The sequence below is a fragment of the Ranitomeya imitator genome, chromosome 3 (genome assembly GCF_032444005.1).
Source record: "Ranitomeya imitator isolate aRanImi1 chromosome 3, aRanImi1.pri, whole genome shotgun sequence".
Taxonomy (NCBI): domain Eukaryota; kingdom Metazoa; phylum Chordata; class Amphibia; order Anura; family Dendrobatidae; genus Ranitomeya; species Ranitomeya imitator.
In genome coordinates this window covers 756695983-756714049 of record NC_091284.1, presented here as the reverse complement: position 1 = coordinate 756714049, position 18067 = coordinate 756695983, and the positions used below count along the sequence as shown (strand labels likewise).

At 41.9% G+C, this 18067-nt stretch overlaps 1 protein-coding gene across 5 annotated transcripts in view; it reads right to left on the bottom strand.

The window, feature by feature from the left end:
* Positions 1–315: 315 nt before the first annotated feature.
* Positions 316–18067, bottom strand: part of STARD13 (StAR related lipid transfer domain containing 13) — a 612129-nt gene continuing 594377 nt past the window's right edge. For 3 of the 5 annotated variants that reach the window (XM_069758984.1, XM_069758988.1, XM_069758989.1), the window contains 6 exons: positions 7721–7928; positions 4038–4152; positions 3505–3726; positions 3206–3423; positions 2167–2343; positions 317–964 (listed from right to left, as the gene is read on the bottom strand). In XM_069758984.1, the coding sequence (XP_069615085.1) occupies positions 847–964; positions 2167–2343; positions 3206–3423; positions 3505–3726; positions 4038–4152; positions 7721–7928 (1058 nt within the window). In that variant the 3' untranslated portion in view covers positions 317–846. Of the gene's footprint in view, positions 965–2166; positions 2344–3205; positions 3424–3504; positions 3727–4037; positions 4153–7720; positions 7929–18067 lie in introns of all 5 variants that reach the window. The other 2 variants (XM_069758987.1, XM_069758985.1) reach the window with 1 other exon arrangement.

Here is an 18067-nt window from a genome sequence, read left to right as displayed (position 1 = left end):
CCTTCAGTGACTTTACCTATGCACCATGAACCTGCCTTCTTTGCCAAATATTTTTTTTTTCGAGGGATATGAGGAGGGATATTTGCTATGGGTCCTCATGAATGATTTCTATGTACACATCTGGCATTAGTGCAGCCCAGATACAAGAGTGGTGCAGATGGATTTTTTCTTCATTTTTTACACAAAATATGGACTTCGACCACTAGGTTGCTATGCAGCCTGCTCTCTCTATTGCAATCATAACCTCCGGGCTACATGCTATGTGATGGCCAATGTAACTTGTTCCTCTTTCACTAGCACTACTGGACAAAAACACAGAATACAATATTTGAGGTCACATTTTAATTATGAAGATAATTCTTTATTTTCTTATTTACAAAGTACCTCTTCTCCATAAGGACCTGACAGTGCAGTGCATTACAGATGAGGACAATTAATGTAATGTGTCCATATTATTGCTGCATATAGTAAACCACAACTTTCATGGTCAATAATACCTGTGGTCAGTTCTAGAAGCATGTCCACATGTGTATAAACAATGTGCGCAAAGTGAAATAAAATGTATGAAATACGAAACGAAAAGCTTCCACAGAAAGCATTAACTTCTATACTTAATTTACATACGCTGTATACACACATAGTCCTGCTAAAATATCTTATAGATAGATATAGATTACATATCTACAAGGTCTTTATACAATTAAATTAAAAATAAGCATTATGGCTGGTATCTCCATATTGTCCAGGAGTTCCCTACATGCTCAGTGCTCCTCTTGGGAGAGTCGTCGTGGCTTCTTATAATGGAGGTCTTGTTATTGTATGTAAAGTCTTTGTGTGAAATATTCTTCAGATTTTTGTTTCTGGTCCTTCTGCTGTAAGGGGCTGAAATGAGTTTCGGATTCGCAAAACTTCTATGGCACAAAGATGCCCAAAGCATTTGTTGTACCAGTCTAGACAATGACCCCTGAAATACAAAAAAAAGGGACACCAAGTCAACTTTCACCCATCGCCACCATAAATATGACCACCTGCTCTGGCAATTTTGGCAATACTTTTTCTAACGTGAATAGGGATTTCCCTCTTGGGGGATATTGATTGCGCACCACTTGGTATTCCCTAACCAGGTCTCACCTCTTTCATGCTCCTCGAATGTGTGTTTGGATGCTAGGTTTAATCGTCAGTGATGCCTAGGAGATTTGCAAACTCTTCCAGGAGTCTGGGGGGGGGGGGGGGGGTGTCTCTCCCTTGTCCAGTGTTTTCTATGGCGTACAGTCAGCTTAAAGTGATCCTCCACCCATCGAACTTAAGTATGACTATACTTTTCCCCTGTATATTTAACATATCTGGTGCTTGGCACTCTGCTGCCGCCACCTCCACCTATAAGACTGCCAGCCTGTTCGCCGAAATGGCCACTTTCAGAGGCGTGGTAAGTGCTATGGAAGGCCTACTAATAATTCTCCTGTCTTTTTATCAGTGGTGGAAGGACCAGCGACACTGATGGTGCTGTGTTCATCTTAAGGCAGAGAAAGGCATACTAGAAGAGGCTCAGACTCTCCACACTGCTCACCATGCCTCTATATTTTGGAGAAGTATCATAAATATGACCTGAAAGCTGCTGCTATGCAAAGGACAAAGCCCACCATACACATTAAACTAATGATGGCCGACGGCACCAATATCGACAGATTCGGCCAACAGTCAAAAATGTATGGGAGCCTGGACAATTTACTGTCCGGGAAAATATTGATCTGGCATGTCAGAATTCAGACTGCTGATTGCATTGTTTCCTGGTGATAAACCACCGCCAGACATGTCTGGCGATGGCTCTTTCTTAGAGAACGAAGGGCTCCTGTGTATGGGAGAGCCGGCTGAGATGACGGCTTAAGACCCACTCTGTTTTTGGCTCAACTGCATTATATAGGTAGAGGATGAAGGGGTTTCTAGGTTGTAGGAGTTATGTATGTGTACCTTCTTGTTCGATGGTCATGGATATTTTAATTTTCATGAAGGACCAAAGTGTTCATTTGTAGTACTGAACAGACCCCACAACCTATCATCATGGTGAAAGTAAGAAGAGCCCAAAGGAAAGTTGCACATGTGGTATTTAGATCTGAATTTCATATACACTATATGGTTGTATGTAATTCTATCAGTAAAGTAACTTACTTTAGGTCAGCTCTGCAAATATAAGTGAGCCTGGATTTTCCGGAGCCGCAAGGTTCAATCAAATATCGAGTGTCCAATACTGTTGCCCTCACTCCTCCTAATAATGGGGCATCTTCATTCTCCACAGAGGTTGCCACTAAACCGCACATTCCCTTTGACAGGTCAGTCCTCCATGTCCTGCAAGTAAAAACAAAGGTCAATGAGAAAGAGTTACACTGAAATGTCATTTCTATAGTTTTAGTAAATCTTGTTTTCATGTTGAACTAAAAAATTACTTATTAAATTATTACTTCCAATGCATTACTCATTTTGAACATTTTGGATATCAGATCTTATGTGACTAAAGGGGTTGTCCACCAGTTGTCACCTCCAACAGCGGCGCCATTCCCACGATGTCGGCACTGGTTCTCCCGATGCTCATGTGACATTGTGTCACAGGAGTACTGCAGCCAATCAGTGGTCATTATTCAACTGCTCCTCATCAATATTCCATCAAAGCGGACATCCTCTCTGACAAACAAAGTGAAGACTGCAGTCGGTCAACAGACTGCCCAGGTTACAACACAACAATGTTACGCATGTGCCGGGAGATCCAATACCTCTGGAATAGCGCCACTGCTGGAGGAGAGCATAAGCTTTTCTTATCTTTTTGGGGGGACTTAGGCATTTAAGAAAGGGTTGTCTAAGTATTGGGCAACACCTTTAATATATACAATGCACAGACTGATTCAATAGTGCACATATTACCAGAGGCTGCCCATGTGGTCCATAAAGTGAGGCAGAAAAAAATGTAACGATTTTTAGACCTGGATGGCCCAAGCAGGCACCAATTATGGGGGTAAGGGATTTTTTCTTGGCTTTGGAGCAACACAAGTGATCTATTCCATCATTTACGGAAGAGACGGGCCACATAAGAAAAGGATATTTAGAGCTATAAGAACTACAAATGTTTTATCAACTAAATTAAATATCTCTGTGATGAATTCCCTCTATATCACAGCAATACATAATCTAGTAACAATAATACAACTTGACATACCTCAACACCACAAAATCCTTGGAAGGATGAGGCGCCATACTGTCCACTACATACTGGTAAACTTCGGTTTGATTATCCATAGTTTCTATTACTTTGGCCTGTGCAAAATCATCATCCCATAGGTGGCGCTCTCTTAGTAGGCGATTGAGTACAACTGATGGAGGAGCCTCTACTTCCACAGACACCTTCCAGAGCCTCAATGGATTTCCATCTCCAACCTGAATAATCATAAAAAAAATTAGTCAATTTGAAGTGCAATGGTAACCTAATAGTCAGCGAGTTACGTGAAAAGCTGTTACCTTTTTATAAGCAATGTCTGCGTTCTCCGTACTGGAGAAAGACACCCAGCCTTTAAATTTTTCCTTGGATTCTTTCTGAAGACTTTGGATGACGGTATCAAAGTATGTACAGACACTGCCGGCTTCCTCCTCTATCTGTTTTACCAGTTCCTCCATTGTAGGAGCATGGATATCAGCTTCAGAATATGAATTTCGGGATTGGGCTATAATTTCTTCGGGAATCTGAGAAAAATTAATCTATGATCAGTGACTGAATGAAAATGAAAAAGTCTCACAAGAATTTCACAAAAACTGCTTTGTCCTCTTGTCTTTCTTTTTTTCTAATCTTCTAATTTTGGCTAGCTTTAGGGACTGGCAAACTGGCCAACTGCCCAATACACCTGTATCTTCTATGGGCCTACCCAGGACTGGATCCTCATGATGCAAATGAAGCCTGCAAATCTTCACTCTACCATTAACTTTTTCACAATCAAAATCAGCCATTTCCATATCTTAACATGCAGGGACATTTGTATCCAGCACACAACACTCACCTCAAACAGTTTGTTGCACTCCATTATCATATGGGCCAGACCTTGTGTAGCTGCCAGGTTCTCATTTAAGTCCTTCTGATCAGGTTTTCCAGTTGCATACTTCTTCTGAATGGCTCTGAATGTAGATAGATATCATTAGAAATTGAGATTTCAGATTATATTATCTTAGTTTTCAAGGTATGGGAACAGCTGTGGAACCATACTTACACTGGCACGAGTCCTAATGTATATGTATTGGCAAAATGATCATGTTTTCTGAGGTGTAAGGTACTGGATAACAGGACAAATCTTTATCTGGCCAGCCCCTCCTTCCACATACTTGTTTCTTCTTATCTTGCCTCTGGACCCCCTAGGACAACAGGTCCTAGATGAGACCTCTACACCCCGAATTGCCACACCCCTCTCCTGGAATCCAAGGCCATTTTTATGGTTTTGATATGTTTGATTAACTATTTATTGAGATGAGCATATCAATTCTGTAACCACAGACCTAATGATACTACCCTCAACTGAGCAGCAAACGGACAATCAATTCTCTAATTTTCAGTGATATCATAGAGACCTAAAGGGGTTATCCAAAAATGAAATCAAATGGCTCTCCTATCACATTATTCAAAAGGAAGCCCATCCTATTCATGTGTCAGGACAGGCAGAAGTCTCAAAAAACACAGCTCCCGAAACCTGTGTCTCAACTGACAGAGGAGCTGTATTGTAAGAACACATACTTCCTTGAGTAGAGGAGAAAGGCTATGACATAAGAAGAAATAGATCTTCTCCTGAGCCAAAAGGATTTGTTTCTCCAGCAATAGTGATCTGTACACAGCCAGCCAAAAAGATGTATTTCTTCTGATGTCACAGCCCTTCTCCAACAGTTCATGTATGCTTACGATACAACTCCTCTATCACGTGAGACACAGGTCTCGGAAGCGGTGTTTCTTCAGACTCCAGTCTGTCCTGACATATGACTAGGATGGGTTGACGTTTGAATTATTATTATTTATTTATATAGCACCATTAGTTCCATGGTGCTGTACATGAGAAGTGGTTACATAAAAATACAAATATCACTTACAGTAAACAAAACTAACAATGACAGACTGATACAGAGGGAAGAGGACCCTGCCCTTGTGGGCTTACATTCTACAGGATTATGGGGAAGGAGACAGTAGGTCGAGGGTTGCAGTAGCTCCGATGGTGTTGAGGTGGCCGTGTGGTCATTACAGGCTGTAAGCTTCTTTAAAGAGGTGGGTTTTAAGGTTTCTTTTGAAGGATCCAAATGTGGTGGATAACTGGATGCGTTGGGGCACAGAATTCCAGAGGATTGGGGATATTCGGGAGAAGTCTTGGAGGCGATTGGGTGAGGAGTGAATAAGCATGGAGGAGATAAGGTCTTGGGAGGACTGGAGATTACGTGAGGGAAGATACTGAGAGATTAAAAGTGTTGAACAACTGTTTGGGTATGTGCACACGTCAGGATTTCTTGCAGAAATTTCCTGAAGAAAACCGGAAATTTTCTGCAAGAAATCCGCTTTTTTTTTGCGTTTTTTTTCCCGTTTTTTTTAGCATTTTGCAAGCGAAATTAGCTTGCAAAATGCTAAAGTTTTCCAAGCGATCTGTAGCATCGCTTGGAAAACTGACTGACAAGTTGGTCACACTTGTCAAACATAGTGTTTGACAAGTGTGACCAACTTTTTACTATTGATGCTGTCTATGCAGCATCAATAGTAAAAGATAGAATGTTTAAAAATAATAAAAAAATAAAAAAAAGGTTATACTTACCTGCAGACAGCCGATCTCCTCAGCGGCGTCCGTTCCTATAGATGGTGTGTGCAGGACCTTCGATGACGTCGCGGTCACGTGAGCGGTCACATGAGCGGTCACGCGACCAATCACAAGACGGCGACGTCATCGCAGGTCCTTCACACAGAGCATCTATAGGAATGGAAGAGAGAGCATGCACCGATGAGAGGTGGGAAGACTCCGGGGCCATCGAAGGTGAGTATATGACTATTTTTTATTTTAATTCTTTTTTTTTTACCAATTATATGGTGCCCAGTCCGTGGAGGAGAGTCTCCTCTCCTCCACCCTGGGTACCAACCGCACATAATCTGCTTACTTCCCGCATGGTGTGCACAGCCCCATGCGGAAAGTAAGCAGATCAATGCATTCCTAGGTGTGCGGAATCCCCGCAATTCTGCAAATGTAATGAACATGTTGCTTTTTTTTCCGCAATGCGATTTTTTCGCGGAAAAAAAAGCAACATTTGCACAAGAAATGCGGAATACACTTTAAATAATAGGAGGCATATGTAAGCGTTTTTTTCGCGTTTTTATCACGTTTTTATAGCGAAAAAAACGTGAAAAATACTGAACGTGTGCACATGGCCTTTGGGGTTGTGGGATAAGGAAGATACGAGGGCTGTGAAGTAGGCCTGTTTAGCAGAGGTGAGAGCTGATTTGAATGCCAGTGTTGCTTGTTTAAGTGCAGTGAAATCATCTTGCGAATGTGTTTTCTTCCATCGATGCTCTGCAATTCTGGACACTTGCCGAAGCTTTTTAGTGATGTTATTGTGCCAGGGTTGTCTATTGGTTCGCTGCACTCTGCTATGCATGACAGGGGCGACCATGTCGATAGCTGATGCAAGAGTGGCATTGTAGAAAGCAGTGGCAGTGTCTGTGTCGTGGAGTGAGGATATGGATGCTAGTGGTAGGATAGAGTCAGAGAGTGTGTGGGTGTCTAGGTGGGCGAGGTTCCTGCGTGGTGCGCATGTTGCTGGACATGGGTGACAGGTGAGGAGGACAGGGATGAGAAAGTGAGTAGATGGTGGTCAGATAGAGGGAGAAGGGAGGTTGTGAAGTTAGATAGGGAGCAGAAACAGGTGAAGAAAAGGTCTAATGTGTGTCCGTCTGTGGGTGGCTGAGGAGGACCACTGAGTAAGTCCAAAGGATGAAGTAAGGGACAGGAGTTTGGAGGCTGCTGACTGGTGGGTGTCAATGGGGATGTTGAAATCACCCATGATGATGGTGGGAATGTCAACAGAGAGAAAGTGAAGGAGCCAGGTGGAGTATTGGATTATGTGACTGATGACATTTTATCACATTCTAGGAGAAGCCCCTTTAAGGAAAACCATCAGTCTAATATCTTCTAGTTCAAGAATATGGCACATCAAATTTCCATGGCCATGAGAAGACACTTTACAGAATAAGCGTCATTTTATTTTTTTATGAAAATAAGGAACTTAGTAATATATCTAATCAGAGAAATCTGCTTCTTTCTCTTCCTGGAGTGATCATGTATTCTTAATTCACAAGAAAAATATATCTTCAGTGAACACAGACTTTCCCAGTAATGAGATAGGACATGGCAGTTGGTGCTCATACACTTTTATGGAGGGAGGATAAGAGAAAAGCTAAAGGCAGGCGTTCACCAGTAAAGCCAGTTACACTTTATGAGGGGCTATGGATAAAATCCCCTTTCTCGCAGAAAATGTTTCATTTCCAAACTGCATTATAATCTTTTATGATTATAAGTTTTCTTCAAGATGGTCTTAATATTGCTCTGTGTTCTTAACTCACAACATTCTGACATTTATGTTATCCATAAAAAAAATAATTTCTCAGACTTTTTTTGAAATGATTCTTCAGTAATTACGTAAGAAATATTTCCCGGTGATAAATACCTACCTAGGGGAATTATCTTTCTTCAGCAAATTGAGGTGGAAGAGTGAAGGCGCCAAACACACAGCCAGATTCATTGGGGTCATCTGATTTTCTTCTACTGAGGTGACATCATTGAGGAAACACAAGAGTGTTTGCAGAACTTCACGGTTCTCATCTGACATTAACATGATGGCCGACTGCACCGCCTGGAGCCTCTGGTCCTTGGGAACATCTGAGGGAATTGAAATGATATCAATATCATTCATATGATGTTTTATTAATATTCCAGGCCATAATGTCAAACACCATCCAGAGGAGAAAATCAGCACAAATATTTTTCAGCACTTTGTGGTAATATCACAGTTTCTAAGGATTTTCCAGTACTGTCTTTTATATGAGGACAGGGTAATTGGCCTCAGATGTTAGAAAAAACTAAGCTAAACTGGTTAGACTTAAAGGGGTTGTCTAAGGTTAGAAATCCACGGTTGGTTAATTTCAAACGCAGCACCGTATCTGCACAAGGATTGCGTCTGGTATTGCAGCTCTGCTCCATTGAAGTGAATGGAGATGTGCTACAATACTACACAAACTGTGGACAGGTGTGGATCGGATTTTGGAAGGAAGCAACTATACTTTTCCAATGCAGTACAATGCCTTTAAACCGTCTCTAGATTTGGGGTGAATCCAAGTGGTCACGTCCGCAATATGTGGTGGTAAGACTTGAACCTTGAGAATTGCCTCCTACCTCCCGCCATCCGCTCTTCCTATGATTAGCCGGCCAGGAGTGATGTCATCGTTTCAACGTGTGACATCAGGTCAGGCTGGTTGATCAAAAGAAGAGCTGCGGATGCCGTCAGATAGGAGACGGTTCTCAGGGCTCCTATCCAGCGACATAGATTACTGATGTCGTCGATGGATTGGGTCCTGCAAATCGATTCGCTCCAACTGAACCTGTTCCATATTTTGTTTCCATGGAAAAAATAAAACAGTTGTTAAGTCTTTGGAAGACATTTATCAACTTCCCCTATTAAAACAACTTGCCTGCGCCTTCATGTAATTAGAGCTGACCTGTAATACCAGACACTTGTGAGTGTGATGCGAAAAACGCGTGTGAGTCTCTTGCATCAATACCTGGCCCTGCCGCCGGCACTCGGGACCGGAGCGTGCGGCTCCATGTATTTCTAGGCAGCTGAACACTCCGGTCCCGAGTGCCGGCGGCAGGGCCAGGTATTGATGCGAGAGACTCGCATGAGTTTCTCACATCACACTCGCCAGTGTGACCCTGGCCTTTGGACAAGAGCGGTGCTGTTTATGGAAGAAAGTAAATATGTAATTTCTTATAACCTTTCATAACAATTTCTCAATCCATCCATTTTCCGGTGGAGGGAATGAGTCTAAGGAATATATTAGACCCCACGTTGTGATGTATCAAAAAGTTTAAAAGTCTTCAAATAAAAAAGGAAATGCAGATTATATTTAGAGGTGTCTATGACTCTCCGTTGTTATTTGTGTAGACACACAGAGACAAATCCTGCAATTCAATGTGAGTAATAAGAGCTATTTATGCGCGGTGCTGTGGTGTCCTGACTTTTATATCCCTGTAAACACAAGCTATTGTGTCTTTGCTCCAGACTAAAAGGAGTTTAGCTGGTGCCTCAAATAGTTTACATAAGACTAACAAAGAGTTAACCTGGCTTACAAGACTGCCCACACTTCTCTTCACTTGTTCAATGAAAAGAACCAGGATTGCAAACAATACAATGTTTAAAAAGAAAGAAACAAACAACAAACAAGCCCACCATGGTTCTGATTCAGCTTCATTTATGTCACAGGAGCTGAGCTGCTATACCAGATGCAATCTGTGGATAAGCGAGGCACTGTTTTTGGAAACAAATTGGCCAAATTTTGCAATCCTGGACAGCATCTGTATGTTTCTTATGTGTTCTTTCTGTTTTGTTTTTTTTGTATGGGGAGGGGGGGAGCGCGGGGATAAAGCACGTACTTATTATAGTTTATGGGTCAGTTCATTTGTCTTTTTTTGTGGACAAAAACGGAGACATGGCAAATTTGGATTTGCGGGTCAAAATTAACCATTTATGTCAATGGGACCCTGAAACAAAGCGTATAGCAGATAGATCCCATCCATGATGCATCCTGTCCTTCATTTGCTACCATAGGCCTCCTTCACGCGTCCGTGTTACCAGTACATGTGGTACCCATTTTTTCACAGATACCACATGCACCCATTATAACACCTACTGCTATGCAGATGTCCCGTAGACCGTGTGTCTATGCAAAACACAAGGAGACAGGTCCGTTTTTTCCTGCAGCGCGGATGACAAGGGCCAATACAAGTCTATGGGTCCATAAAAAACATGTCCAGCACATGGGTGCCATCTGTTTAACCCCTCTGTGACCTTAGACGTACTATCCCGTCGAGGTGCCCTGGGCTTATCTGACCCTGGACGGGATAGTACGTCATAGCCGATCGGCCGTGCTCACGGGGGGAGCGCGGCCGATCGCGGCCGGGTGTCAGCTGCTTATCGCAGCTGACATCCGGCACTATGTGCCAGGAGCGGTCACGGACCGCCCCCGGCACATTAACCCCTGGCACACCGCGATCAAAGATGATCGCGATGTGCCGGCGGTGCAGGGAAGCACCGCGCAGGGAGGGGGCTCCCTGCGGGCTTCCCTGAGACCCCCGGAGCAACGCGATGTGATCGCGTTGCTGCGAGGGTCTCACCTCCCTCCCTGCTCCCTCCAGCCCCAGATCCAAGATGGCCGCGGATCCGGGTCCTGCAGGGAGGGAGGTGGCTTCACAGAGCCTGCTCAGAGCAGGCACTGTGAAGCCTGCAGCGCTGCATGTCAGATCAGTGATCTGACAGAGTGCTGTGCAAACTGTCAGATCACTGATCTGTGATGTCCCCCCCTGGGACAAAGTAAAAAAGTAAAAAAAAAATTTTCCAAAATAATGAAAAAAAAAAAAAAAATATTATTCCCATAAATACATTTCTTCATCTAAATAAAAAAAAAAACCAATAAAAGTACACATATTTAGTATCGCCGCGTCCGTAACGACCCGACCTATAAAACTGTCCCACTAGTTAACCCCTTCAGTAAACACCGTAAGAAAAAAAAAAAAAAAACGAGGCAAAAAACAACGCTTTATTATCATACCGCCGAACAAAAAGTGGAATAACACGCGATCAAAAAGAGAGATATAAATACCCATGGTACCGCTGAAAGCGTCATATTGTCCCGCAAAAAAAGAGCCACCATACAGCATCATCAGCAAAAAAATAAAAAAGTTATAGTCCTGAGAATAAAGCGATGCAAAAATAATTATTTTTTCTGTAAAATAGTTTTTATCGTATAAAAGCGCCAAACCATAAAAAAATGATATAAATGAGGTATCGCTGTAATCGCACTGACCCGAAGAATAAAACTGATTTATCAATTTTACCAAACGCGGAACGGTATAAACGCCTCCCCCAATAGAAATTCATGAATAGCTGGCTTTTGGTCATTCTTCCTCACAAAAATCGGAATAAAAAGCGATCAAAAAATGTCACGTGCCCAAAAATGTTTTCAATAAAAACGTCAACTCGTCCCGCAAAAAACAAGACCTCACATGACTCTGTGGACCAAAATATGGAAAAATTATAGCTCTCAAAATGTGGTATTGCAAAAAATATTTTTTGCAATAAAAAGGGTCTTTCAGTGTGTGACGGCTGCCAATCATAAAAATCCGCTAAAAAACTCGCTATAAAAGTAAATCAAACCCCCCTTCATCACCCCCTTAGTTAGGGAAAAATAAAAAATAAAAATGTATTTATTTCCATTTTCCCATTAGGGCTAGGGTTAGGGCTAGGGTTAGGGCTAGGGCTAGGGTTAGGGCTAGGGTTAGGGCTAGGGTTAGGGCTAGGGTTAGGGCTAGGGTTAGGGCTAGGGCTAGGGCTAGGGTTAGGGCTAGGGTTAGGGCTAAGGTTAGGGCTAGGGTTAGGGTTAGGGTTAGGGCTAGGGTTAGGGCTAGGGTTAGGGCTAGGGTTAGGGTTAGGGTTGGGGCTACAGTTAGGGTTGGGGCTAAAGTTAGGGTTAGGGTTTAGATTACATTTACAGTTGGGAATAGGGTTGGGATTAGGGTTAGGGGTGTGTCAGGGTTAGAGGTGTGGTTAGGGTTACCGTTGGAATTAGGGTTAGGGGTGTGTTTAGATTAGGGTTTCAGTTATAATTGGGGGGTTTCCACTGTTTCGGCACATCAGGGGCTCTCCAAACACGACATGGCGTCCGATCTCAATTCCAGCCAATTCTGCGTTGAAAAAGAAAAACAGTGCTCCTTCCCTTCCGAGCTCTCCTGTGTGCCCAAACAGGAGTTTACCCCAACATATGGGGTATCAGCGTACTCAGGACAAATTGGACAACAACTTTTGTGGACCAATTTCTCCTGTTACCCTTGGGAAAATACAAAACTGGGGGCTAAAAAATAATTTTTGTGGGAAAACAAAAAGATTTTTTATTTTCACGGCTCTGCGTTATAAACTGTAGTGAAACACTTGGGGGTTCAAAGTTCTCACAACACATCTAGATAAGTTCATTGAGGGGTCTAGTTTCCAATATGGGGTCACTTGTGAGCCCTCCCATGCGCCCAAACGGTGGTTCCCCCCCACATATCGGGTATCAGCGTACTCAGGACAAATTGGACAACAACATTTAGGGTCCAATTTCTCCTGCTAACCTTGGAAAAATACAAAACTGGGGGCTAAAATATAATTTTTGTGGAAAAAAAAATATTTTTTATTTGCATGGCTCTGCGTTATAAACTGTAGTGAAATACTTGGGGGTTCAAAGCTCTCACAACACATCAAGATGAGTTCCTTAGGGGGTCTACTTTCCAAAATGGTGTCACTTGTGGGGGGTTTCTACTGTTTAGGTACATTAGGGGCTCTGCAAACGCAATGTGACGCCTGCAGACCATTCCATCTAAGTCTGCATTCCAAATGGCGCTCCTTCCCTTCCGAGCCCTCCCATGCGCCCAAACGGTGGTTCCCCCCCACATATGGGGTATCAGCGTACTCAGGACAAATTGGACAACAACTTTTGGGGTCCAATTTCTCCTGTTACCCTAGGGAAAATACAAAACTGGGGGCTAAAAAATAATTTTTGTTGGAAAAAAATTTTGTTTTATTTTTATGGCTCTGCATTATAAACTTCTGTGAAGCCCTTGGTGGGTCAAAGTGCTCACCACACATCCAGATAAGTTCCTTAGGGGGTCTACTTTCCAAAATGGTGTCACTTGTGGGGGGTTTCAATGTTTAGGCACATCAGTGGCTCTCCAAACGCAATATGGCGTCCCATCTCAATTCCTGTCAATTTTGCATTGAAAAGTCAAACGGCGCTCCTTCCCTTCCGAGCTCTCCCATGCGCCCAAACAGTGGTTTACTGCCACATATGGGGTATCAGCGTACTCAGGACAAATTGTACAACAACTTTTGAGGTCCAATTTCTTCTCTTACCCTTGGAAAAATAAAAAATTGGGGGCAAAAATATAATTTTTGTGAAAAAATATGATTTTTTATTTTTACGGTTCTGCATTATAAACTTCTGTGAAGCACTTGGTGGGTCAAAGTGCTCACCACACCTCTAGATAAGTTCCTTAGGGGGTCTACTTTCCAAAATGGTGTCACTTGTGGGGGGTTTCAATGTTTAGGCACATCAGTGGCTCTCCAAACGCAACATGGTGTCCCATCTCAATTTCTGTCAATTTTGCATTGAAAAGTCAAACTGCGCTCCTTCCCTTCCGAGCTCTCCCATGCGCCCAAACAGTGGTTTACTGCCACATGTGGGGTATCAGCGTACTCAGGACAAATTGGACAACAACTTTCTGGGTCCAATTTCTCCTGTTACCCTTGGTAAAATAAAACAAATTGGAGCTGAAGTAAATTTTTTGTGTAAAAAAGTTAAATGTTCATTTTTATTTAAACATTCCAAAAATTCCTATTAAACACCTGAAGGGTTAATAAACTTCTTGAATGTGGTTTTGAGCACCTTGAGGGGTGCAGTTTTTAGAATGGTGTCACACTTGGGCATTTTCTATCATATAGACCCCTCAAAATGACTTCAAATGAGACGTGGTCCCTAAAAAAAAATGGTGTTGTAAAAATGAGAAATTGCTGGTCAACTTTTAACCCTTATAACTCCCTAACAAAAAAAAAAATTTGGTTCCAAAATTATGCTGATGTAAAGGAGACATGTGGGAAATGTTACTTATTAAGTATTTTGTGTGACATATCTCTGTGATTTAATTGCATAAAAATTCAAAGTTTGAAAATTGCGAAATTTTCAAAATTTTCGCCAAATTTCGTTTTTTTTCACAAATAAACGCAGGTACTATCAAAGAAATTTTACCACTATCATGAAGTACAATATGTCACGAGAAAACAATGTCAGAATCACCAGGATCCGTTGAAGCGTTTCGGAGTTATAACCTCATAAAGGGACAGTGGTCAGAATTGTAAAAATTGGCCTGGTCATTAACGTGCAAACCACCCTTGGGGGTAAAGGGGTTAACATTACAAAATATACGAGAAGTTTTGCAATTTAATTCTTTCTTCACTGATGGTAAAAATGGACACACTGATGGAAAGCACTGATGACACTGGGACCGGTTTTGTATGAAGGAGGCCATGTGGGTAAGAGAGGCTTGGATACGTAAAAGCATTTTTTTTTTGCATATGGAAAATGGATGCCACACTGATGGCAAAAGCAGATACCCCGAGAATGGACGAAAAATTGATCTCATGCGAGGGAATTGGGATGACTATTACTCCCTCAATGTGTGATCTGAGTGTCACCTTAGTGTCATCCGATTCTCTCATGTGAAAGGTGCAGGGAAGGCGCAGAACTTAATTTCTCCATCTTCTCCTATCTGTTTCCGAAGTAATCAGACTGCACTCGGATGACATCTGAGTGCAGTCTGATATTTCACAGGCACCCATAGACTTGTATGGGATAGTGTGATCTGATTATCGGAGCTGCTCACAGCATGTTGTGATTGTTTTCTCATGCCGACTTGGCACGGTACTATAGTATAACATTGGTCTGATATCTGATAAAAAGTTTGATAAAACCGATTTTCTCAGTTTTTACAATCAGTTTCTGGAAAAGCTGCTTGTATTGTAGCCGTCATCCAGCTTTCCCATTCTCCTGGATGAAAACCAAGGCCACTTATACACCATGAAGTCATATCACTTTATAATCGTACTTTGACATTCAGGGCTTCAGCAATCCCAGAATAACAATGGCCGTGGGAGCTGGATCCCAGGGGAGATATCAATGTACTTTGATTCATTTTGCTCGAATAAGCATCATCATCTCTCCCGCTAATAAGGAGGTCATTTCCTGCAATGTCTCTGTAGACGGAGCCTGGCACCGCTGAGCTTCCATGGGCTCCTGAGGCCATAGGCACTGAGCACAGTAGGTTGTATGGCACCTAATATAGGCTGACTATAGGGACATTGTATATTGGGGGAGACAAGGCCATTACTAGAAGTGTCCTTATAGCAGGCAAAGGCCAAGTAAGTGTAGTAAATGTCCTCTACCAATCTGTCTGCTTAACTAAAACAGAAGAGGAGTGGGTCAGAAGACCCCCAAAACGACCCAAAATTCAAAGAACGACAGAATATAAATAATCTTTATTAATAAAACAGTAGCAAACAGGTAGGGGCATGGCGCAGCATGGCATACAAAGACACTGCACAGTCGTGTATAATACCATGGGCAAACGGAGTCGGGGAATCAACACACCCAAATATTAATAAGAATCTCCATAGAGAACCATGCATTCCCCATATAAGGGGAGAGAATTATAAGGCACATATATATATATATATATATATATATATATATATATATATATAGAAGACATGGATGCACTTCAAGCATGAAGATAAATAGAGGACCACCAATATATTAAAAGTGAACCATTGTAGGAAATGGAAATGTAACAAATACAGGATAAATAGTCCCCATGTTATATTGCAAGATGAAAAAGTGCTAATTACCTTTTGGATGTGAGACTCCCAGGGTCCGTGCGCCCACCCCGACGCGCGTTTCGGTAACACACCTTCCTCAAGCCCCTTCCTCCTACAATGGTTCACTTTTAATATATTGGTGGTCCTCTATTTATCTTCATGCTTGAAGTGCATCCATGTCTTCTATATATATGTATATGCCTTATAATTCTCTCCCCTTATATGGGGAATGCATGGTTCTCTATGGAGATTCTTAATAGTATTTGGGTGTGTTGATTCCCCGACTCCGTGCGCCCTTGGTATTATACACGACTGTGCAGTGTCTTTGTATGCCATGCTGCGCCATGCCCCTACCTGTTTGCTACTGTTTTATGAATAAAGACTATTTATATTCTGTCATTCTTTGAATTTTGGGTTGTTTTTGGGGTCTTCTGACCCACTCCTCTTCTATGCATATTAGCGACTAGTTCGTATACTTTGTCCAGATTTATATCAGCACTGTTATATTTTCTATTCTTTTGATTTCCTTTGGGCAATTCCTCATTATGTTGATTTTGGTCGTTTGTTTGTTTGTTTAAATATTAACTAAAACAGACATTGGGGGAATTTATTATTTCTTCTACGACAGTTGTCTGCCATTAAAAAGCTCCAAAATTTTACAATTTGTGGAAAATACTTTTTGCTCTTTTGTGCTAGCCCCAATCCTCTTCTAAAAATGTCTGGTGCTTCACAAGACAGGGCATTGCCAATAGCCACAAGTCTACTATGATGCAGCCAGAAAACAGCCCAAAAATGTCCCAATTTTAATAAACAGGCATACGCCTCAGAATACTTTTGGTGCATCTGACTCCAGCAGGCTTTCGGTTCAAATCCCTAGTTAGACCGCACATGGAGTACTGTGTCCAGTTTTGGGCACCGGTGCTCAGGAAGGATATAATGGAACTAGAGAGAGTACAAAGGAGGGCAACAAAATTAATAAAGGGGATGGGAGAACTACAATACCCAGATAGATTAGCGAAATTAGGATTATTTAGTCTAGAAAAAAGACGACTGAGGGGCGATCTAATAACCATGTATAAGTATATAAGGGGACAATACAAATATCTCGCTGAGGATCTGTTTATACCAAGGAAGGTGACGGGCACAAGGGGGCATTCTTTGCGTCTGGAGGAGAGAAGGTTTTTCCACCAACATAGAAGAGGATTCTTTACTGTTAGGGCAGTGAGAATCTGGAATTGCTTGCCTGAGGAGGTGGTGATGGTGAACTCAGTCGAGGGGTTCAAGAGAGGCCTGGATGTCTTCCTGGAGCAGAACAATATTGTATCATACAATTAGGGTCTGTAGAAGGACGTAGATCTGGGGATTTATTATGATGGAATATAGGCTGAACTGGATGGACAAATGTCTTTTTTCGGCCTTACTAACTATGTTACTATGTTACTATGTTACTATGTAAATAGATGCGGGAAACTCAAGTCTCCATACATTTCCTCCATTGTTTATAACCTCTTAATTAAAATATGGCATTCAAGAATGTTATCAGGCATCGAAAAGGGGTATTTTGCCCAATTCCGACATCCCCTCCAGAAACATTTCCCCCTACAAGCATAATGTACCTGTAAGGTCTCTGCACAGGTTTGTACAAAGGCTTTGCTGTGGGTATGAAGACCATAGGCGGGACACGCATTGTGTTTGGGCCACAATTCAGTGACTCTTTCAGGGCTTCTTTCTGAAGCCCTGGAAAAAAGGAATATGGTGGGACCCCCAACAGAGCCATTCATTTTAATGAGGTGGACTGAGTCACTTTGTGCTCTGCTAGGCCTCTATTTTGAGGGGAACAGGAAAGGGGGATTAAGAATCACGGAGCCACTTATGTATGGCCACAATATAAACATAGTCTTATGCTTAGAATAGACTAAAATCGGCCGGGCCTATGTGTATACGGGCATGATGACTCCAGAAGATGATATCAAGGGAAAGAAGAACCTTGCCATTGGAATTTCTTTTTTGTTCGTGAGGAAGATAAGCTGCTGCTTATCTTTCCATTATCTTAGTTCTAATATGGCGTTCAAAAAAGTTATGGAATCAAATAAAAGGGGTATTGCCCAATTCCGACTACTCCCAGCAATATGTATGCTGATCTCAGTGTTCCCGTGTATGGGGGAGTTGAGGAAGATAGCTGTCGGCTGAAAGAATGTTCATTTGACAGCCATCTAACTTGGGTTTTAATGAGGTCTCATAATAAGGTAATAATTTATATTATATTAAATATATTTAAAATCTAATAATTAAATCTAAATAAATCTAATATTCATATATATATATATATATATATATATAT